Below are 21,803 nucleotides of genomic sequence, written 5' to 3' on the forward strand. Positions count from 1 at the left end.
GAGTGAGTGAGAAGCGGAGCCTTGCACTGGAGCCTTGAGGTGCGTGTGGCCTCGTGAGAGATCCAGAGTCCTACAGATTCATGACCCATGGAGACTCGAGATACCAAGGTCTTGGGGCAGAGTCTGCCGCACAGCAACGGGTCACTACCGTGTCTCCATCACCTCCCATCTCCTCCAAGACCCCGGGAGGTGGGCAGAATCAGCTCCATCCTGCAGATGAGGAGCTCGGCCAAGGAAGCGGCTCCACCAGAGACAGCCTGTAATCGTCTCCTCCACACAGACTGCCCCCCTCTCCGTGATGACCTGAGGCGGTTTCTAAGAGGTCAAGTTGAAAACAGAGCAGCAAATGTGATCCTGGTGTTTACCAGGCTCCACCGCAGCCCCACACAGAAGCCCTTCCACCCCCAGCCCATCACCAAGACAGAGCACACAGCCCCGAGCCTCCACTCCTCACGGATTCATTCACAAAGCGCCTACAAGACAAGTTCTCCCACTAGGAAGCAGAGCAAAAAATGAAACAAATGTTCTTTAAAAAGCCTGGACCTTCCCCCAGCCCTCCCTATCCTGTCCAGCCTGGGCCTCCTGCTCAACTCAGAATCAGTGAGAAACGTGCCCTCCAACCCCCGGGGCTTGACTGTAATTCAGACACAGAGACAAGACTGAAGACTGTTCCCAGAGGCCCCAGTAAGCGCGAGAGCCTGGGGGCAGGAGGGCCCAGGACACACACGGGGCCAGAGAGGCGGGCGTGGCGAGGATGGGCGCTGCGGGAGGCTGGCAGACGGTGTGCCTGAGACGTAGGCCGCCCGTGCTCCCTAACCAAGCTGCACACGCGTCACCTTCAAATACGGCTCCGTGGGCCCAGGTGGTGCTTTTAAAAATCCATGTTCTCAGTTTCTCTTAAAGATGTGGACACACATCCTTGCAGGGTGGTCATCAGCTGGGGTACGGCAGGACTGACCCGGCAGCGGCTCAGTCACCCTGGCTCTCGCCTTCTGCCCCGTCACAGGACCGCGCACACAGTCACCTTCCCGGGACCCACGGAGCATGGACCACTAACGGAGGGAAGGGCAAGGGCTCGAGGAAGCACGAGTGGCGGTCTCCCTCGTGGACGGAGCGCCTGAGGATCAGGACGGGGGTCTGCCAGCCACACAGTCGCTGGAGAGTCCACAGAGGCAGGCGGCGTGGCTCCAGACGTCGCACGGGAAATGGTCCCCCCAGAAGGCGGTCTCTCCAAGGATGAGGAGTGGCCCTCTGGAGACCCCGCGCCCACTTCCAGGTGGCCACAGAGAGCAAGTTTATTCTCACTTTTATTAATAACACCCCTGTAACACAGAATTAGGATGAAGGCAGCTTATTAATTATAAATCCATATTTGGGGCTGAAAGGGGGACCCCCTGAGATTACAATCATTATCCCCTCCTCCCACGCTCCTCCTCCAAGATAAGAGCTTTGAATCCAGGAGCCGAAGAAAGACTATCAACTATGAAGCTGGTAGATTAGCAAAGGGCGGAATGGAAATGAGGCGGAGTGCAGTCACTGGGAACTGACTCTCCAAGGAATAAAGCTGAAGACAAATCCCTCCTGAGGAACGGGGGCAAGAAAGGTGGCTTTCCCCCCACCTGCCTCTGCTCTGACACTCACGTCATGCCCCAAGGAAACGACAGAAAGGATGTCATTAATAAATTTATTTCAACTTTCTTTTCAATGGTGCTGAGAAGTATATGCAAATCCATCCGTAATTAGGTTTAAAAATTCCATTTCATGGAATAATCAGACTTCAAAAAACTCAATTTTAGTTTTAATCAGATTTTAACAAGGATATTAAGTCCATTTCATTTAGAAAAAGGAAAACTGTGAATTTAACACAAAATGTATTCAAGCTTAGCCCTGGGAGATAATTAAATAAAATTAATTTGGCAAGGGTTGTCAGTAAACGGAAGTACCCAGAGCCGTGTTCATGCTCTTGATGGAAACAAAAGCAACTCGTTCCTGTCCAGACAGACAGACGGAGCGGCGGCCTGCTCCACGGTCTGGGTCCGGGCCCAGGGGGGCCTAGGAAGGCGGGGACGGAGAGCCCTGGATGCCACTGCGGGCCCTGAGTCTGTCCTTTCCCTCCCGAAGCTGGACCCCAGGTCCGACCCAGCACGCTCACCCGCCTAGCCACCGAGGAGTGAGACAGGGGACACCCAGTCCAAGCCTGACAGGACGGCTTCCCCACCCCGGGCCAGGCAAGGCTGAGCCCCCTCGGCCCCCAAAACAAGGCAACAATGAGCTCAGTGCCGGAGCAGGGATGGCGCTCAGTGGTCTCCGCGACCTCTCCAGTTGGGCATCTGCCCCACCCACCTGCTCAACAAGCGTCTGCTGGGAACTCGGCTACCAGGAAGAGGGCAGACAGAAAGGAGGGCCCCGCGCCCCGCCGCAGGCCCTGGGAGTGAACTGCTCCAGGGCTCTGACCTGGAGGAGCCCGTCCCACAGGCATCTCCCACCCTGAGCGGGAGCTCGGGCCCAGCGCCAGAGGCCGGCAGGGCAGGTGCTGCCCCTGAGACGCAGGTGCCAGAACCTGCACCAGGCCCACTTCCAATAACCGCCCCAAACAAGGCCACGTCCGCAGCCAGACTCTCCCAAACCAGAAAAGAGGAGAAAGCTATGCCATGCCCCTGCACGAGCAGAAAGCCACAAGGAAAACAAGCTGCGGGGAGAGCAGCGAGCAGGGCTCTGGGCCGGTTCTTTAAACCAAATGGCCCGGCCTGGACCTTAAGGCAGGGCTCAGCCCACTGTGGCCTCCAGGCAGACCCCGCCGCCACCTCTTTTAAACAATAAACCTCTCCTAGAACGTGGCCACACCCACTCACTCACACACCACCCGGCAGCTTTCCCGCTGGATAACCGAGAGTTCTGTTTTGTCCAGGACCACCCTAGTTCAAGCATGAAGAGTCCCCACATCCCGGGCCAAACGGGAGGGCTGGCCACCCTATCCTGTGTCGCAAAGACAGAGCTAAACACTTACTACAGAGACTTCATGGACCACAAAGCCTTCCATGTCTACTACCTGGCTCTTTACAGAAAAAAACATTGCCAGCCACTGCTATAAATCCACCGTCACAGGTCCTGACTGTGGAACTGTGAGAACTCTAGCCGTCTAACTGGATAAGACAAGAGAGAGTGCATTCTGCTACCAGTCTGCATCTGAAGACTCACGCTTTGATAACTTACTAGTGACCCCTAGGGGACATCCCCGGCGCTGCAACCAAGCTCTAACTGCTAAGTTGCCGCTTCAGTCGTGTCCGACTCTGAGCAACCGCACAGACAGCAGCCCACCAGGCTCCCCCGTCCCTGAGACCCTCCAGGCAAGAACACTGGAGTGGGTTGCCATTTCCTTCTCCAATGCGTGAAAGTGAAAAGTGAAAGTGAAGTTGCTCAGTCACGTCCGACTCCTAGCGACCCCATGGACTGCAGCCTTCCAGGCTCCTCTGTCCACGAGATTTTCCAGGCAAGAGTACTGGAGCGGGTCGCCTCTAGTAAATAATAAAAATGCCCCAACTGAGGGAAACACCAGCAGCAGCTTCCAGTGACTCTCTTCCCAACTAAGTCTAGCAGGAAAAGTCTAATCCTCCCACGGGCAGACCTGGAGAAACTGTGGCTCTCGCTCCAGACAGCTACGGCGAAATGAATGCTGCAACAAGCCCCGCGAGCTCCTTGGCTCCCGTGAGTGTGAGTCATGGGCACACTGTGCTGTGTGGCCTGCCACACACGAAACCACAGTGTGCTCGCCTCCATGAGAACGCAACGCTGTTGGATAGATGGCGCTAGACGCAGCGTTTCCACAGACCTTCAATCTGTAAGAATGCAGTATCTGCAACGCACAGTGAAGCAACGCACCATGAAATGAGGCGCCCGCGCAAGAGGAGGCAGAAGACGAGCTCTGATGACAGGCGCCCCCTCCAGACCCAACACGCAACTTGCCCAGCCCAGGCAAGCGCGACGCAGGAGGCGCCTAGCAACACAGAACGGGAAGAGCAAGTGGGAGCCGGACACTGAACGCTCCACACAGACCCACAAACCCTCGAGAAGCAAACCACAGCACTCAGAAGAGACCAGACGAGGGAAAAGCCTTCCGGCCTCGCCGTGGGAGGGCCGTCTGGTTCCACAAAACTGAAGAGTCGTTTGCACGTAATAAAAACGGCCACCCTTCTACCTCAGCCATCTTCCTGAGCAAGACAGGACTGTGCTGCGGCCTCAGAAGTTAACCGTTCCCCTCCTGAGCGACCGCCGTCTTCCTTCACCCCGCAGCCCAGAGGGGTCAGCCTGAACAAAGGCAGAAGTCGGACACGCCCCCCCCAACCCAGCTCTCAGGCCGGCAGGACCTCCGAGCCCCAGTGCACTGGGAGCCGTCAGGTCTGAAAGAGCGGCTATCAGCCGTGGGCTTCCTGCCCGCTGTGGGCTGAGCGCTGCCTGGGCCAAACGGGTGGGCAGCTCCCCAGCAGAAGTCTGAGCGCCAGCAGCAGGCGGGCAGACTCACAAAGGCACAGCCTCCAGCTGCAGGCACCATGTGGCCAGCCAGATGGACCGAGGTCATGCAGGGCAGAGCTCCCCCGCCAGGCCAGGCCCAGCCAAGCGGCCCCACAAAGGCGCCACAGACACTGCGCGACCCTGGCCAGGGAGCCCTCCCGTCGTCCGGCCCCTCCTCTGCCGAGCGGACAGAGCAGCAGCCGCCTCGTCCACGGCGCCGGGTGGCGGGCGAGCAGGACCCGCGTGCACGGGCGTGGACAGCCCCCCGCAGCTCTCCTCAGATGAGCTGCTGCCAGCACCGGTGGGGCCCTGCTCTGACGACCCCCTTCAGAGCGGAGACCACCTTCAGACAGACAAGCTTCGGGGCCTCGAGTCAGCCTCCAACTTCCAGACCAGAGAGACGTCTGGCCTTCTGTCCACCGCAGCGCTCAAGTGCAGCAAAGCTGCAGGTGAAGTTCGTCTCCTGCTCAGCTGAATGCTCCCTGAAAATGCCACTGTCTCGCATTCTCTACACAGACCCAGCTTCAACTCGCCGGGCCCAGAGGCCCCCTGCCAGTGTCGCTGTTACAAGCCTCTGTCTGTCCCATGAGCACAAAGCTGCAGAGTGTGACTCAGATCCGCAATGTCCAACCAACAGCAGGTCCGCAACTTAGAGTGCGAGGAAGAAACACGTGCGCGCCTCTCCCCAAAGTCACCACTCTCTCGACAGATGATGGACAGCTCAGGAGGACGGGCACCAACCCGAAGGGAAACCAGAAGGACGGATGGAGAGAAACTGGCCTTGACCAAGAGACACCTTCATGAGTTCCAAGACCTCCAGGCAGGAGAGCCACCCCCTCAACTGTCCACCACCACAAGACTAACACAATCCTCTGCCTGGGGGCAGACGTCCCAGCAAACCCTACAGGACACCCTGATCCAGTGGGAACACCTGCGCCCTCCTGGCACCGCGGGGCTCGGGAGCCTGCAGTGCCTCAGACAGTGGCCGAGACCTCCGCCAGGCGGGGCCCAGCCAAGGACCCAGGCCTCTCATGATGACAGCAGGGAGGAGAGAGGCCCACCTGTCCACGGTAGGAGGAAGCCCAAACCCCACAGCGTGACCCAAACCCTTCAGGATGCAACCCCTTCCACCCCACGCACCCACGCTGCAACTGCCTGAGACGAGAGACTCCTGAGCGGGCCTGTCTCTGGCTGGTACGCAGCTGCACGCGCCACTTCCTGGAGCAGGCCAGGGTCGCCCCCGTATCAGCTCTAATAGACCCGAGGCTGCTCACAAGCCGGCTCCTGCAGCCACAGCCCCGGGTCGGGAAGGAAGGGAGACAGCTACGAGGCTGGGCAGGCCTCGCTCAGACGGAGCCCACCCGCTGCCTCTCGGGAGCCGGGAGCCGCGGCTCGGGCCCCTCCCCTCCCCGCAGAAGCCTTAGGTTCTCAACCAAACGAAACACCTCAGGCAGCAGCTGCCAGCAGCCCCCTGAGGTGACCGGGAGGCACTGGCCCCAGAAGCCGCCCCCACAGGGACTGGGCGCCCAGGGCTCTGCTTGCCCCTCGGGTCAGCTGGACACCCGCCCCCAGGTCGCTGAGGACCAAGCAGGCAGAGCGGAGGTGCTATTTCGGGGTCTCCTTCGTTCAGCTCCAGCTCCTTGGCGCCTTGCAGGAAGGGGAGTTTTCATCAGAGACCCCTACGGCGCCCACCCTGCACTCCCCTCAGCCCAGCCTGGTCCCGAAGACTCCCCGCAGGACCCGCGTGGGCTCAGGGCTCTCACGTGTGTGCAGGGGGCTCCCCTCACTGACGAGGCAGAGGGGACTGGGTTGCACTCTCCCCACACCCCCGGGGATGCCACACGTAGGTCAGGGACATGGGACGGGTCAAGCTCTGCTGCAGGGGCTGGGAGGGCAGGGCAGGAAGGCAAGAAGTTGGCAACTCCCGACAAGCTCATCGGAGAAACCTCCAAACTCGTCCAGGGCCACCTGGCAGTGGCGACCCTCCCGACAAGCTCATCGGAGAAACCTCCAAACTCGTCCAGGGCCACCTGGCAGTGGCGACCCTCCCGACAAGCTCATCGGAGAAACCTCCAAACTCGTCCAGGGCCACCTGGCAGTGGCGACCCTCCCGACAAGCTTTAACGGAGAAACCTCCAAACTCGTCCAGGGCCCACCTGGCAGCGGGGACCCTCCCGGCCCCAGGGCCTGCTCTCTGGTTTCGCTCGGCCCTCCGCCCCAACCCCATTTCCACTCACCCGCTCTGCAGCACACATTTCCCCTCAGAACTTGACCTGAACGCCCCCCAACAGGACGCTGGCCCCACCAGGGACACACGATGTCCCACCTCCCTAGCAGGTCCCATCAGCCCCCTCCCAAACAACCCTCAACGCCAACTTCAGGCAAGCGCCAGGATGGGTCTTCCTGTTTTCTGTGGGGTGTTTTCCAGGCTTAAGATTAGTTCTGCGTGTCCGGGAACAATTCTAAACTGTCAGCAGCCTGCTTTCCTCCACTGGAGTCCCTCCCCTGCGTATCTCGGATAAAGCCTCGTGAGAGGGGGCCGTCTGAAAGCCAGCCCTGCTGGACTCAGCAGCGCCCTGCTCGCCCCGACGGCCTCCATGCGGTGGGCGCACTGGCCTGTGCTGCACTTGGGACACGCAGAGGCCCCAACACCCGCGGTCACAGCGGCATGAGGCCGGGGTCGGCACGCAGCAGCGAGGGTGCCTGTGAGGACCCCTGCAGCCTCAGCGCCAGCGTGAGCCACACACTGAGCCTCCCATCCTCAGATGCAGGGCCATGGAGAACCTCCCAGGCACCGCCAGGGGCTCCAGGCCAGCCAAGCAGCCGCCTGGGGCAGGTGACGGGGCCCAGGCGTCACTCAGACCTGCCGATCGCAGCCTCTACTGACAGGTCCACACACAGGAACACCTCTGTGCGCTCAGGAAGCCGACCTGAGTTCTTTGTCGGGCTGGAGAGGGAAGACACCCCGCAGGAGGGTAGCATGCGCTCCACGCAGCTCCCCACAGGTGCCAGCAAGGAGGGGGTGGTGTCTCCCAAGTCTCTCTGGCATCTTCTGCTCCCGAGTCAGGGTGAAGACAGAACAGGAAGGAAGCCTGCCAGGCACATCTGTGCCCTCTCTCCCGGAGCCCCAGGGGGCACCGGGGTCTGTGCCAAGGCAGCACGGCCCTGCCGCTCTCTCCTCAGAGCGCCCCCACCCCCACCAGCTGAGCGCACCACCGTCTGACAGCCAAGCCCACCCTCCAGGCGAGCCCCATTGCTGCTTGAGTGACAGCCTGCTCTCAGACCCCGAGGCCCAGGCCAGGAGCTGGCCACCCTGCACCCCAAACACTCGGCATCCCCAAGAGCACGATACAGAAACACCTTCCAAAGGCCCGCCACAGCACTGAGGTCTGGAGCACATGGTCTTCAGTGGGGGAAACGCTCACGGAGAGTCTGGAGTGCCGGACACAAACCGTGGGCCACAGCCCCAGCCCCAGGCCAGGGACGGGCCCGAGACAGACGCCCTGCCACCTGTGCTTGGCAGCCACCTCCTGCCAAACCCTAGAGCAGGAGCCCAGTCCCAGTCCCGGGGCAAGAGCCCAGCTCCCCCAAGGTACTGCGCCAGTCTGCAGACACCGGCCCTCAGCGGCCCCAGGAGCTGGGGTGGGTAGCCAGGTCTCCCTCTCGGCCCCCCAAGCCAAGGGGCTGCCCGGCGTCCTGCCTGGGGCTGCTTCCCCGGTGACCGTCTCAGGGGCCAAGAAGGGAAGGAAGGCACAGCCATTTCTTCTCAGATGCCCTGGTCACGGCACCGTGAAGAGCAAGGCCCCACGTCCCCGCTACAGGCGTGGGCCATCACATCACAGCCAGCCGCACCCGGAGGGCTGCCCACTGCCCCCCATGCCGGCCGCACCCCCAGCTCCCTGGGATGGAGGAATGAGGACAGACGGTCAGCCCAAGGGCCAGCCCGGGCCAGGAGGGGGCCGACACAGGTGTGCCTGACAGGCCCAGGGACACCAAGCGCCTTAGGGCAGATGTTCCCCACTGAAGGGGACAGCGAGCTCCCGAGGCCTCTAGAGACACAGCCTCCACAGCAGCAACCCCCACAAGACACAGGGCAGAAGCCGGGACCAGAGCCCTGCCGGGGTCGAGGGTCCCCAGGGAGGGCCGCCCACTCAGGACAACCACCACCCACAGCCCCGGGCACACCCAAGACAGGCCAGGGAAGGACCTTGTGGTCCCGCCACCGGAAGACTCAGGGCAGCGACTCCAACTCCAGAGGGTGCTCCCCGCCTCCAGCCCCGACTCCCCAGCAGCACCTGCGCCCGGGACACTTGCTGTCGCTCCGCCTCCCTTCTCTTCCCCGGGACATGCCCATCTGCCAAGGGATAGTCCCCTCAGGCAGCTCACCCACGGCGGTAGCCAGAGCCTGCCTGCTGCGGAGGCTGGCACAGTCACCGGGCGGGGCCCGGGCGGCGTGGCAGAGCTCCCAGCGCGGCCTCAGCCCGACCGCGAGCAGAGCTCCTGACGGCAGGGAGCTCAGGAGCCTGCAGGACGGCAAGGAGGGGGCAGCGCTGGGGGAGAGGCAGCGCACAGGCCCCGCCACCGCCGCCCAGCAGCCCTGGGCTCAGCGGCCTCCTGATTAAGCGACCGTTTCACGTCCCTCCTACAGTTGTGAACCTGTTCTCTGCATGCAACTCAGGGGCAAGGGCCCTGCCTCAAAGCCTGCCTGCTGCAGAGGCCCAAGAGCCGCCAGCTGGATCCCTCACCGCTGACAAAGGCCAGGTCCCTCCTCGAGCCCATCCCTGGCCTCCAGCCGGTCTTGGAGAATCCGAGCCAGGTCCCCAGGCGGCCAGCCACCCATGGGAAGGGGGCACCGGGCTCCAGGCGGGGAAGGCTGGGGCACTGACTGACCCTGGACTCAGGGAACTGAGGCGGAGCTGCACGGGAGGAGAGTTCTAGCTTCTGACACAAACGACAGCGGCCGTGGGAAAGGTCGACAAGGCCCGTGGCTGCCTGCAGCTGACCCCCAGGAGGCCCTGGACAACTGCACAGGCCTCTCCTCACAGCCTCAGAGCTGACAGCCAAGGTTCTCGGGGGAAAGCCCAGGTGCACACGGCGACTGAAATACCTCGCACTGTCCCAGAAGCTCCCCGCCCCGCCCCGCCCTGCCCTGCCCCAAGACACTGGCCTTGCGAAGGCCACGGTGGCTTTCTAAGAGGGTAGGCCCTCGGGGATGCCCCAGACGGAGTGTGCAGCCCCCAGGCCCTCCTCACGTTCTGACCTCTCAGGACACCCCCACTCTGCCCAGGGACACTGGCACCCACCAGGGAGGGGCCTGGGTCCTCCCACAGCCCCAGGAGGCCCGCAGGCACGACTGGCTCTCAGCAAGCCTCTGCCAGGTCCGAGCCCCTGGGACAGCACAGCTGCCTCCGCACACCCCAGACCAAGCCCCTGGGAATCCAGCACAGCCTGACCTGGTCTAAACCCTTTCACTGCCTGGCTTTAGACTGTCGCTTCACGTGCATTTAAAAGGGGGCACAGAAGTAGAAGAGCCGTACGTGCAAAGACGGGAGTGCTTCAAGAGCCAAGTGAGCAGCAGGGAAGCACAGGTCCGCTTGCTTGCCCGAGCGCAGGCTGCTGCTCGGCCTGGGGGAGCACACACAGGGACGCCCCCAGGAAGAGCTGCTTCTGGAGCCCGCTCCTCCACCATGTTCCCTGCAGCGCTGCAGAGCCCAGAGCCGGGGAGACGGGGCCGTGCCCAGCTGGGTCTCCATCAGAGCTTCCCGGCGGCCCAGACCCCACGGGAACAAAGCAGTTTCTTTCCCGCTGGGGCTGAGCGAACCTGTCAGGGTCTGTCCACACCTTGCTGCACAAGTCCAGCAGGCAGAGGCTGGGCCACGACGCTGCCAGCTCACACGTGAAGCCCTCGGCAGGGAGCGGGAGGCCCCCACAGGGCTGCAGCTGAGAGAATGCACGCTGTCAGGCGCTCCCTGCCACTCTGGTCTTCTGGTTCCTGCCGGGATACTGTGCACAGCACCAGGACTCTGCCACAGCAGCCAAGCGCCAAAGGGTGCCCTGCCCAAGTCACAGCAAGCCACAGATCTGCCAAGCAAGGCTGTCGCGATGCCCTCACTCGTCACCAAGCGTTCATGAAACGCGCCTTGGATCTGGGCACAGAGGCTCTAAAGGCAGGGGCTCCTGGGTCACAAGTCTGAAGCCCGAGGACGAGCAGAACGGAAGACACAACTTCCAAGGCTGAAAGAGGCTGAGGACTCGGCACCCACAGCGAGTAAACCCCCGGGAACAGCTGCTGTCGGCCTCCGCAGGCAGATGAATCTCTAGGATCTGTTCCGAAGCCCCTGGACTCTGCCTGCACCCCTGGGAGAGAAAGCCCACAGCTGGGGCTGCAGGGGCCTGGGAGCTAACACCTCATAGACGCACAGGCCTGAGGGCGAATCAAGCATGGTTCAATGCCCCACTGCAGACCTAGGATTCCTGAGAACAGCTGGGAACACGTGAGAGAATGAATGAACCAAGAATAAATAGGAACTAGGCCGAGACGAAGGAGGCATCAGCTTGCAGGACCCAAAGGGGCCCAGCTCACAAACACCCAAAAGGCCTAAGCTTTCCCCTTCCATCTTCTCTCCAACTTCTAAAGAAAGCCACACCAAGACCAATTAAAACAACTGAGACGGCGGACAACCCAGCCACCTCCCCAGGCGCCCACAGCACTTCCTGTATTGATCAGCCCAGCCCCCAGGCAATCAGAAATCGGGAACACAGCCACCAGGGTAATAACAGTGTCCAAGCTGGCCAGTAGGATCCGTTCATAGGAGGAGATTATGCATGCCTTGTGCCGTCCTCCTAACTGGCCTCACACATCAGGGGAACGGTACCCAGGCCTTGTCACCTGGCCAGCCTACAAATGCTTCTGGGAAACGTCCAGATCAGCACTTGTCAGCGCCCAGCTTCGCTCCAGATGATGGGTCAGCAGTTTTGGGGCCGCAGCTGCTAGGCTTCAGAGCCAACAACCCCGCCCGCCCTTCTGTGTCCCTGGTGCCAGCAGCCCCGTGCCGGCCACTCCATCACACCTGTGCTCACACTGGCAGGCTCTGCACCCTCCCAGCCTGACTGAAACCGGGCCAGACTCAGGCACAAAAGGGTGGAGACGGAGCCGACGCGCAGCAGCTCCCTGGCCACAAGCAAGCTGTTTCCTCTATGAAATGAGAGGTTTGGTGGCAGAGGGGCTCAACAGGCGTTCCGTGCCTATTCAGTGAGCATTCCCCCCGGAGGAGCTGTCGAGATGCTTCTAAAGGCCCAGCCACTGCACTCCCCTCCCCTCCGCAGTGACTGCACTCTCCATCTCTGTTAGAGCCTTTGAACACACACTGCCCTAGGCGACCGACGACGCAATCATGCTGTGACAGAAAGGTCAGGTACACACTTGGAGGGCAATTCGGTCAAACACAGGTATCTTTTAGGGTAAAAAGCTACTGCTAAGAGTTTGTCCAACCAAAATAACACTGCTTACTGGTGGGAAAATAACCCCACTGGAAACACCCTGATGGCCATCGGCAGGGGATCCGAGTCAATCAGAGCCACCGGCACCATGGACCCTGCGGGGCCTGGCAACACAGGAGGCCAGGCTGCGTGGGGCGGGGGCACCGGCGAAGCTCACTGAGAACAGCGAGCCTGCAGGGAGACGGTGCAGAGCGAGCGCCTCCTGGGAGGGGGCAGGGGACACACGAAGAGCTCACACGACAAAGAAAACACTGCTTCCCTATTTTCACATTCTGCACCCACTGAACTCACCATGGTAATCATTCCGTGAGATGGATAAGCCCAACCATTATGCTGTGCGCCTTAACCTTGTATGCTGTTGTTTGTTGATGATATTGAAATAAAACTGGAAGAAAAAAAAGCTCATACGTACACACAGCATTTCTAGAAAATTGCATAGGAATTTACCAGCTTCTGCCCAGAAAGACGGACGAGGGTGAGAGCCGTATCAGCCAGCAGCCCCGCCCTGGGGGCAGCCCTCAATCCTGCTCTGAGAGTGGCAGCCCTGGGACCAACTAGGGCACCAAATGTAGTGCCAGACAGCCCACAGGGCAAGCCTGGAGGGCCGCCTGGCAGAGGTGAAGACCACGTGAAGCTAGTGAAGCTGAGCGGTTCTATGAAGACCTCCAAGACCTTCTAGAACTAACACCCAAAAAAGATGTCCTTTTCATTATAGGGGACTGGAATGCAAAAGTAGGAAGTCAAGAAACACTTGGAGTAACAGGCAAATTTGGCCTTGGAGTACGGAATGAAGCAGGGCAAAGGCTAATAGAGTTTTGCCAAGAGAACACACTGGTCACAGCAAATACCCTTTTCCAACAACACAAGAGAAGACTCTACACATGGACATCACCAGATGGTCAACACCGAAATCAAGACGGGTTATATTCTTTGCAGCCAAAGATGGAGAAGCTCTATACAGTCAGCAAAAACAAGACCGGGAGCTGACTGTGGCTCAGATCATGAACTCCTTACTGCCAAGTTCAGACTTAAATTGAAGAAAGTAGGGAAAATCACTAGACCATTCAGGTATGACCTAAATCAAATTTCTGATGATTATACAATGGAAGTGAGAAATAGATTTAAGGGCCTAAATCTGATAGATAGAGTCCCTGATGAACTATGGACTGAGGTTCGTGACATTGTATAGGAGACAGGGATCAGGACCATCCCCATGGAAAAGAAATGAAAAAAGCAAAATGGCTGTCTGGGGAGGCCTTACAAATAGCTGTGAAAAGAGAAGTGAAAAGCAAAGGAGGAAAGGAAAGATATAAGCATCTGAATGCAGAGTTCCAAAGAATAGCAAGGAGAGATAAGAAAGCCTTCCTCAGCAATCAATGCAAAGAAATAGAGGAAAACAACAGAATGGGAAAGACTAGAGATCTCTTCAAGAAAATTAGAGATACCAAGAGAACATTTTATGCAAACATGGGCTCAAAAAAGGACAGAAATGGTATGGACCTAACAGAAGCAGAAGATATTAAGAAGAGGTGGCAAGAATACACAGAAGAACTGTACGAAAAAGATCTTCACAACCAAGATAATTACGATGGTGTGATCACTCAGCTAGAGCCAGACATCCTGGAATATGAAGTCAAGTGGGCCTTAGAAAGCATCACTACAAACGAAGCTAGTGGAGGTGATGGAATTCCAGTTGAGCTGTTTCAAATCCTGGAAGATGATGCTGTGAAAGTGCTGTACTCAATATGCCAGAAAATTTGGAAAACTCAGCAGTGGCCACAGGACTGGAAAAGGTCAGTTTTCATTCCAATCCCAAAGAAAGGCAATGCCAAAGAATGCTCAAACTACTGCACAATTGCACTCATCTCACACGCTAGTAAAGTCATGCTCAAAATTCTCCAAGCCAGGCTTCAGCAATACGTGAACCATGAACTTCCAGATGTTCAAACTGGTTTTAGAAAAAGCAGAGGAACCAGAGATCAAATTGCCATCATCTGCTGGATCATGGAAAAAGCAAGAGAGTTCCAGAAAAACATCTATTTCTGCTTTATTGACTATGCCAAAGCCTTTGACTGTGTGGATCACAATAAGTTGTGGAAAATTCTGAAAGAGATGGGAATACCAGACCACCTGACCTGCCTCTTGAGAAACCTATATGCAGGTCAGGAAGCAACAGTTAGAACTGGACATGGAACAACAGACTGGTTCCAAATTGGAAAAGGAGTACGTCAAAGCTGTATATTGTCACCCTGCTTATTTAACTTATATGCAGAGTACATCATGAGAAACGCTGGGTTGGAGGAAGCACAAGCTGGAATCAAGATTGCAGGGAGAAATATCAATCACCTCAGATATGCAGATGATACCACCCTTATGGCAGAAAGTGAAGAGGAACTAAAAAGCCTCTTAATGAAAGTGAAAGTGGAGAGTGAAAAAGTTGGCTTAAAGCTCAACATTCAGAAAACGAAGATCATGGCATCTGGTCCCATCAATTCATGGCAAAAAGATGGGGAGACAGTGGAAACAGTGTCAGACTTTATTTTGGGGGGCCCCAAAATCACTGCGGATGGTGATTGCAGCCATGAAATTAAAAGACGCTTACTTCTTGGAAGGAAAATTATGACCAACCTAGATAGCATATTCAAAAGCAGAGACATTACTTTGCCAACAAAGGTCCATCTAGCCAAGGCTATGGTTTTTCCTGTGGTCACGTATGGATGTGAGAGTTGGACTGAAGAAGGCTGAGCGCTGAAGAATTGATGCTTTTGAACTGTGGTGTTGGAGAAGACTCTTGAGAGTCCCTTGGACTGCAAGGAGATCTAACCAGTTTATTCAGGAGATCAACCTTGGGATTTCTTTGGAAGGAATGATGCTAAAGCTGAAACTCCAGTACTTCGGCCACCTCATGAGAAGAGTTGACTCATTGGAAAAGACTCTGATGCTGGGAGGGATTGGGGGCAGGAGGAGAAGGGGACGACAGAGGATGAGATGGCTGGATGGCATCACCGATTCGATGGATGTGGGTTTGGGTGAACTCCAGGAGTTGGTGATGGACAGGGAGGCCTGGCGTGCTGCGATTCATGGGGTCGCAAAGAGTCGGACACGACTGAGCGACTGAACTGGCCTTCTGCGGCCCACACCTGGCTTCCACGGCAACACTCCTGCAGCACTCGCTCCAAGTCCCCAGGACCCAGACAAACTGGAAGAGCCTGGGCTAGTCCCAGCTGCCCATCGGCCTTAGACAAACTCAAGAAAAGAGCTTGTGCCCAGAGTGAAGGCTGTACACAGCACCCCGTCGGCCGCTGACCCCGGGCCAGGCCAGCACCTGCTGGCCGCACCGTCCCCGGGTGGGGAGTGGGTTTCCTGGGACCTGAGCGAGTGCTCCGTGCTGACAACATCAAGCGGTTTTCACGTCTTTATTCACCACACATCTTCTCAAAGTTATCTGTTCAAAGCCTTTCACCCACTTTTTAACGTGGTTATCTTATCAATTTGAAAGCATTTTACTCTGCATTTTTGGATACAAGTCCTCAGTCAGACACACATATTGCAAGTATTTTGTCACACTCTACGTTTTGCCTTTTTTCCTTAACAGTGTTTTTTGAAAGCAAGTTTTTAATTTTGATTGTCTAACATCAATTTTTTTCCATGTATGTCTTGCTTTTTGTGTCCTAAGGACTCTCACCAAACCCCCGCTTCCAGGAGTGTCTTTGCCCTGCGTCCGTGCCCGCTGCACTCTTCAGTGGCCACTACGAGGCGCCCATGTCTGCAGACTCCCTGCTGGCAGCACCATCTGCTCGAAGGCTCTCTCCCCCTGAACCATCTTGTCACCTTTGACCGAGATCAATGGACTCTGAGTATCTGGACTATTCTGCCCCATTGACTTACTCCACACTATGACCAACCTTCCTGATTAACGCTGCTCACAGGGAGCCTGCAGTCAGCCTCTGGAAGCCCGCTGACACATTCTTCTTCCAAAGCCTGACAGCCATTCCAGGTCCTTTCCATTTCTGTAGAAATTTTAGAATCAGTTTGTCAATTTCTCCAGAAAAGCCTCCTGGGGCTGAATGGGACTGCGCGGAACCTATGAATCACCTCCACAATACCGAGTACGACGGTGCCTGTCTGCCCTGACTTTCCCTGCTCCCAGTTTACGTTCTCTCAGCCATATCTTGCAGTTTCCAGCGCACAGATCCCGTAAACACAGCTCGTTAAACGTACCCCTGAGGACATCACAGACACTTCACAGGGTGTCCCTGTTCAGCACCTTCAAATCACGAGCCAGACCACACTCCTGAGGAAAGACGCTCAGTGCCTCACATTCCTTCACCACCTTCACTCCCTCCGTCCAACCCCAAGGCCCTGGGACAAGGCCCTCCGGACACCAGAGGCGCCCGGCCTGCTCACCCTGACACGCCCAAGTGCACAGGCCCCGCCTCCCCCATGCACAGCATTCCCTCACACCCTTCAAGTCCTGAGGCCAACCTGCCCCCGACTCACATGACCCGTGTGCTGGAGACAGGGGTCAGAGAAGGCCAAGGGGGGACAAGCTGGCCAGGCGGACACGGACACTCAGCTCGACAGACTTCCCAACAGGTTTGCACTGGTTGTCCACCAGCCCACGCTGCTCCTCCCAGTCATTATCTCTCGGTCCTCGGGATTTAACAAGTCTCAAAACGGGAAGCAGGTGGCCAATGTCATGCTGGGTGGACCCTTCACAGGTCCTATCCTCTGCGAGGCCACAGAGCCCGCTGAGAGCCTGAGAGAAGCCACAGCCCGTCCAGAGCAGAGCCCGCGTGGAGGACACGTGGCCTGAAGCACCAGAAGCTCGGACTCCGGGGCTGAGAGCGTCTTGCAGAGGCGAGCTGACAGCAGCGTGGGCCTGCTGCAGGAGCTGCAGGCGCAGGCCCCAAGGCTGCAGGGAGCCAGGCTCGCCGAGGGGGTGCCGCCTAGTGGTGGCAGCTCTCAGAAGCCCCAGGAGACTGGCCAGCAAGCAGCCGGAGCCCGGGGTCGCGACAGGCCCCAGAGGATCAACACTGTGGCCATGCTTTGACCGAAAGACCCAAAGTGCCTCCCAGGCCCTCAAACTGCTGCTACCAGCACTAAATGCCGGACTCCAGTGTCTACCATCCACCAGAGCTAGCTGAAACCATGCTTGGGAGACGTGGGTCCCTGGACCAGCCTGCAGAATCTCACGTCTACACACACCCACTCGCAAATCTGTGCTTTTGGGGAGATAACAAGTTTTGTCAGATTCTGAACAGCATGACCCTGTGGTGAGAAACCCACCTTCCAGAAAACTCTTCCATTTATAGATGTGGAAACTAAGGCATAGAGACCCCACGACAAGGGGGGTCAGACAGATGAGCAGACACAGCTTAACAGGGTCAGGCGCTCAAACGCCACAGCAGCTGGCATCACAGGCACGAGAGGGCGCAAGAAAGCAGCCACGAGCTCTCTCCTCTGACGGGAGCCTCCCTGGGAGCGGGCGGGAAGCTCATGAGCCCAGAGAGCAGGAGAAACTGCAGGTGAGAGGCCCCACTGGGCCAGCCCACGTGAGCCCGGCTCTGCAGGTGGAGGCCAGGCGAGAACGGCAGCCCGGCCTGTCCTCTGAGACTCAGCGAGGCAGAGAGAAGACAACGGGGCATTTTCAAGCGACAAGCACCTGGAGCCCACAGCGCGGGGGAACTGCCAGGTCTGGGGGCAGCAGTCAGAGGGTGTAATTACAGGACGGCCCCTCGCAGCCTTGGCGCAGTTTCCAAGAGCAACATGAGAAGCGCAGAGAAGAACCTGTTTTCAGCTCAGACAAGCAGACAAACAGAAGGCTCCCTAACCACCACAGGGCCCGGGAGCCAAGGACTGGTCCTAAACCATCAGCCTCCCAGCTCTGCGCCCAAGCAGAGTCGGTCTGTGTGAGCCGAGAAGGGGCCCAGGGGCTGAGGGCCAGCGGCAGAGCAACCCCAGAAGGGGCGGGGGCCCCAGAAAGCCAGGCGGCACTGGGGTGGAAGATCCCGCTCACCTGTGAGGTCAGCTCGACAGACTCGCTAAGGCTGCTGCAGAGGCCTGATGGCAAACTACCCACTGTTACCGCTTCCCTGTTCCACCCCTAAGGAGTCAGCATATTTCAACTGTTATAACCACCTAAAAGAAATTACTTCTCCTGAACAAAACAACTACCTCCTCAGTATAAACAAAAACAGTCCTTTAAGAAAGCTCAACGCTCCTGGGGCAGTACCTGCTGACCCTTGAGAGCGTCCTTGGCAGGGAGAGCTGCCCAGCTCCATCCCTTTGAGCCTCCGCAGCCGCAGGCAGGGCTGCTGCCAGAGGGACCTGGGATGCAGGCTCGCTCACCAAGGGTGCCGCCCGTGAGGAGAAGGCGGCGACTGCGGGCCTGGGACCCTCTGCCTACCTGATGCTCAAGCCAGTGGTCTGGTCCAGCCTCTCCCAGCTCTGCAGCTTCGTCAAGATCCTCTGAAAAGACAGGGAGGGAGACCCCTCAGAGCTCCGTGCCAGCGTCTCCACCCAGGGACACACGGGCCTGCTGTCCCCCCGCAGCATGTCACCCCCTCCCCACCACGCACACTCGACCCAGACAGGACAGCGTCACAGGAAACGGACGATCACTGTGACATCACAGCCCCGGTCCTCCACAACCGCCTGCCCATATCTCCAAAACGCGCCATGCTTCCAGGCTGCTTCTCAACTGCGGAAGCCACACTGAGTGTTTAGCACGTCACTCACACCGCACGTAACTGGGGAGGCTCCCCGCAGGCTAGGACTGTGGGCTGGGGGCCGAGAGAGCCTCATAGACGGGCCTGTAGTAACAGCCTGCACCCCAGGAAGCAGGCCCCGGGCACTGCAGACCCTGGCCCCCACTGCCTCCCATCTTTCCGGTGCTCCTCAGGATGCTCAGCCCCAATCCCACCCCCAGAACACACACAGAGCAGGCTGGGGTCACCAGCTCAGCTGCTCAGTCGTGTCCGACTCTGCAACCCCAAGGAACGCAGCACGCCAGGCTGCCCGCCACCAACTCCTGGAGCTTGCTCAGCTCATGTCCATCAGGTCCGTGATGCCATCCAACCACCTTGTCCTCTGTCGTCCCCTTCTCCTCCTGCCTTCGATCTTTCCCTGCATCAGGGTCTTTTCCAATAAATCAGTTCTTCGCATCAGGTGGCCAAAGTATTGGAGTTTCAGCTTCAGCATCAGTCCTTCCAATGAATATTCAAGGTTGATTTTCTTTAGGATGGACTGGTTGGATCTCCTTGCAGTCCAAGGGACTCTCAAGAGTCTTCTCCAGCACCACAGTCCAAAAGCAGCAATTCTTCATGGCTGGGGCCATGGCTGCTGGGAAGAACAGGAGGACACGCCCCCACTCGGCCGGAACGCAGGGTCTCATGCCCAGGATTCCCACAGCTGCGGCACACTGACCCACATGTCACACAAAGTCTCGCCCCCTTTCCAGGCCACCTGCCTCTGCCGAGCTCCTCCTGGGCCGAGCACAGTGATGCTCCATGCGCTCACGCAGCCGCTGGGGCATGTCCTGAGCCCTCTCACATGCCGGGCGAGAGCCTGGTTAATAATCCTATGACTACAGCTGACGCTCAGTCAACACTTACCACTTGTTCAAGCCCTTTACATGAACGTATTCAACCCTCACAGCCCTACAGGGAGACACGCGCTCCTCATCACACAGGTGGGCAGAGAAGTTAGGTGACCTCCCAGGGCCACACGGCCAGCGCGCACACGCAGAAGGGTCTGAAACCAGGCAGTGTGACTCCCCACAAAGGAGCTCAACCAACTTTAAAAGAGCCTACGTCCAAAGTAAGACTACTTGTCTCCAGAACTGCTTCTTCAGGCTGTTTCCACATAAGCAAGTGTCTGAGAGGACGCGTGCTCTGGCCCCAGGATGCCCCGGCTGGTGGGAGCTGCTGGAGGCAGGCTGACCAGACTGGACGTCCTGAGAAGTGGTGCCACAGCTTATGCCAGGCAAACCAGAGAGGGAGGTGGCTGAGTGTGACCACAGGCACCCAGTGCGGTAGGACAGAGGACCCTGGGCTTGGAGGCCTCGCACTGGTCTGCCCAGGAGGACTCGGGTGCTTCGGCATGTCCACAAGGTCCCACAGAATGCCCACAGTGAGTCCCAGCAGCAGAGCCAGGAGAGCACTCTCCACACAGGAGTCTGCTCCTTTTGCGGGGGAACAATGTCTGTCCCGGGCACCAGAGAGTCCTCTGCGCCCTCCCACTCAGCAGCTGGTTAAGTGCTCCAAGGGCTGCTGACCCCACCCGCCATGCACCCGGTAGCTGAGGGCACACGTCTGCTGTCCTGAGCCCGCAGGCGAGCAGCCCAGCGAGGACCTCCCTGGGCTGGACTCAGAGCTCAGAGGACCACACTCCACAGGACGCTCTAGCCACTGGAAGGCCCCAAGTTCCCTGACTCAGGGCCCTCCATCTTCCATGCCACCAAGAGCAGCACAGCAAGTCCTCGTCACTCCACACAGCTCTGGCCTCCTCTACGCGCTCCTACACCCGCCAGGACCTGTGAGCACACTGGTCCGCCCGGGGCCAGCGGGAGCCCCAGGGGCACCTCCAACCGAAGGCTAGTGCTCAGCACCCTTAGAAGTCCCCTTTTTCCACAGTTCTGGGGATCAGGACGGCGCTGACTACAGGGGCCACCATTCGACCCACCATGTGAGCCCAACAGCCACCATCAGCGGGTCAGCTGGGATGGAGGGTCCCCTTGGCAAGTGGAGGACCCCACAGAGACCAGGTGGCTCACCTCCTTCTCCAGCTCGAGGTCCACCAGCGTCTCCTGCATCTTCTCCTGCCGCCCCAGCCTGCGCTGCAGCCCCTCCAGCTCCTCCCGCAGCAGGCCATTGGTGTCCCGCGTCTCCCTGGCAAAGCCAGAAGCAGAGTCATTCAGACAGCCGCACACCCCAGGGACGAGTGCAGAGGCCCTGACCCCGGAAGGCTGCGTGCACGTGTGTGCGTGTACACGTGTCTGCGTGTACACGTGTGTGCGTGTACACGTGCGCACACGCAGGCACACATCCCCGGCCCCTCACCGCAGGCAGGCGTTCTCTTCCCGCAGCTGCCGCAGCTCCCTCTCCATCGTTGGCAGCCGCGCCAGCTCAGACCTCATGTTCTTCACGATCGCAGCGTCCTGCTCCTGCAGGGACAGCTTTTGCTCCAAATCCTGATGGAGGTGGGAGACAGAGAGGAGGGAGACGGTCACGGACACCAAGCGTTCCCAGGCCCTCGACGGCCTCCAGGGCCACAGGCCCCGCCAGTCACGTGCAGCGCTGCCCATGGGGCAGGAGCCTGGCACACACTTGGCATGAGGACACATAGCAAAGCCTCTGTGGAGACACCCAGCCTTCCGCACGGCTCTGCCTGCTGACCCCGTGGTGGAGACACCCAGCCTTCCGCACGGCTCTGCCTGCTGACCCCGTGGTGGAGACACCCAGCCTTCCACACGGCTCTGCTCACTGTCCCCGTGGTGGAGAGACCCAGCCTTCCGCACAGCTCTGCTCACTGTCCCCGTGGTGGAGAGACCCAGCCTTCCGCACGGCTCTGCCTGCTGACCCCGTGGTGGAGAGACCCACCCTTCTGCACGGCTCTGCTCGCTGTCCCCGTGGGGCAGCGTAACGACTGACTCCTTACACAACATGGCCCTCCTTTCCTACGTGGAGTCCCCAGGCTGCATGGGGAGCCAGCGAAACTCCAAGACAGGTCACAGAGCAGGTTAAGAACATGGGCCCAGGACTAAACCAGGCAGCCGTTCAGCCAACACTAAG

The 21,803-nt window shown here is 58.7% G+C and overlaps 1 protein-coding gene across 1 annotated transcript in view; it reads right to left on the reverse strand.

Annotated features, from left to right (window-relative positions):
• Positions 1-21,803, reverse strand: part of MAD1L1 (mitotic arrest deficient 1 like 1) — a 239,278-nt gene that overhangs the window by 205,325 nt on the left and 12,150 nt on the right. Inside the window, exons 7-9 of the mRNA XM_068968152.1 lie at positions 21,072-21,202; positions 20,786-20,900; positions 18,419-18,480 (exon numbers count right to left, since the gene is read on the reverse strand). Coding sequence (XP_068824253.1) covers positions 18,419-18,480; positions 20,786-20,900; positions 21,072-21,202 — 308 coding nt within the window. The remainder of the gene's footprint in view (positions 1-18,418; positions 18,481-20,785; positions 20,901-21,071; positions 21,203-21,803) is intronic.

Source organism: Capricornis sumatraensis, chromosome 3, assembly GCF_032405125.1.
Source record: "Capricornis sumatraensis isolate serow.1 chromosome 3, serow.2, whole genome shotgun sequence".
Taxonomy (NCBI): domain Eukaryota; kingdom Metazoa; phylum Chordata; class Mammalia; order Artiodactyla; family Bovidae; genus Capricornis; species Capricornis sumatraensis.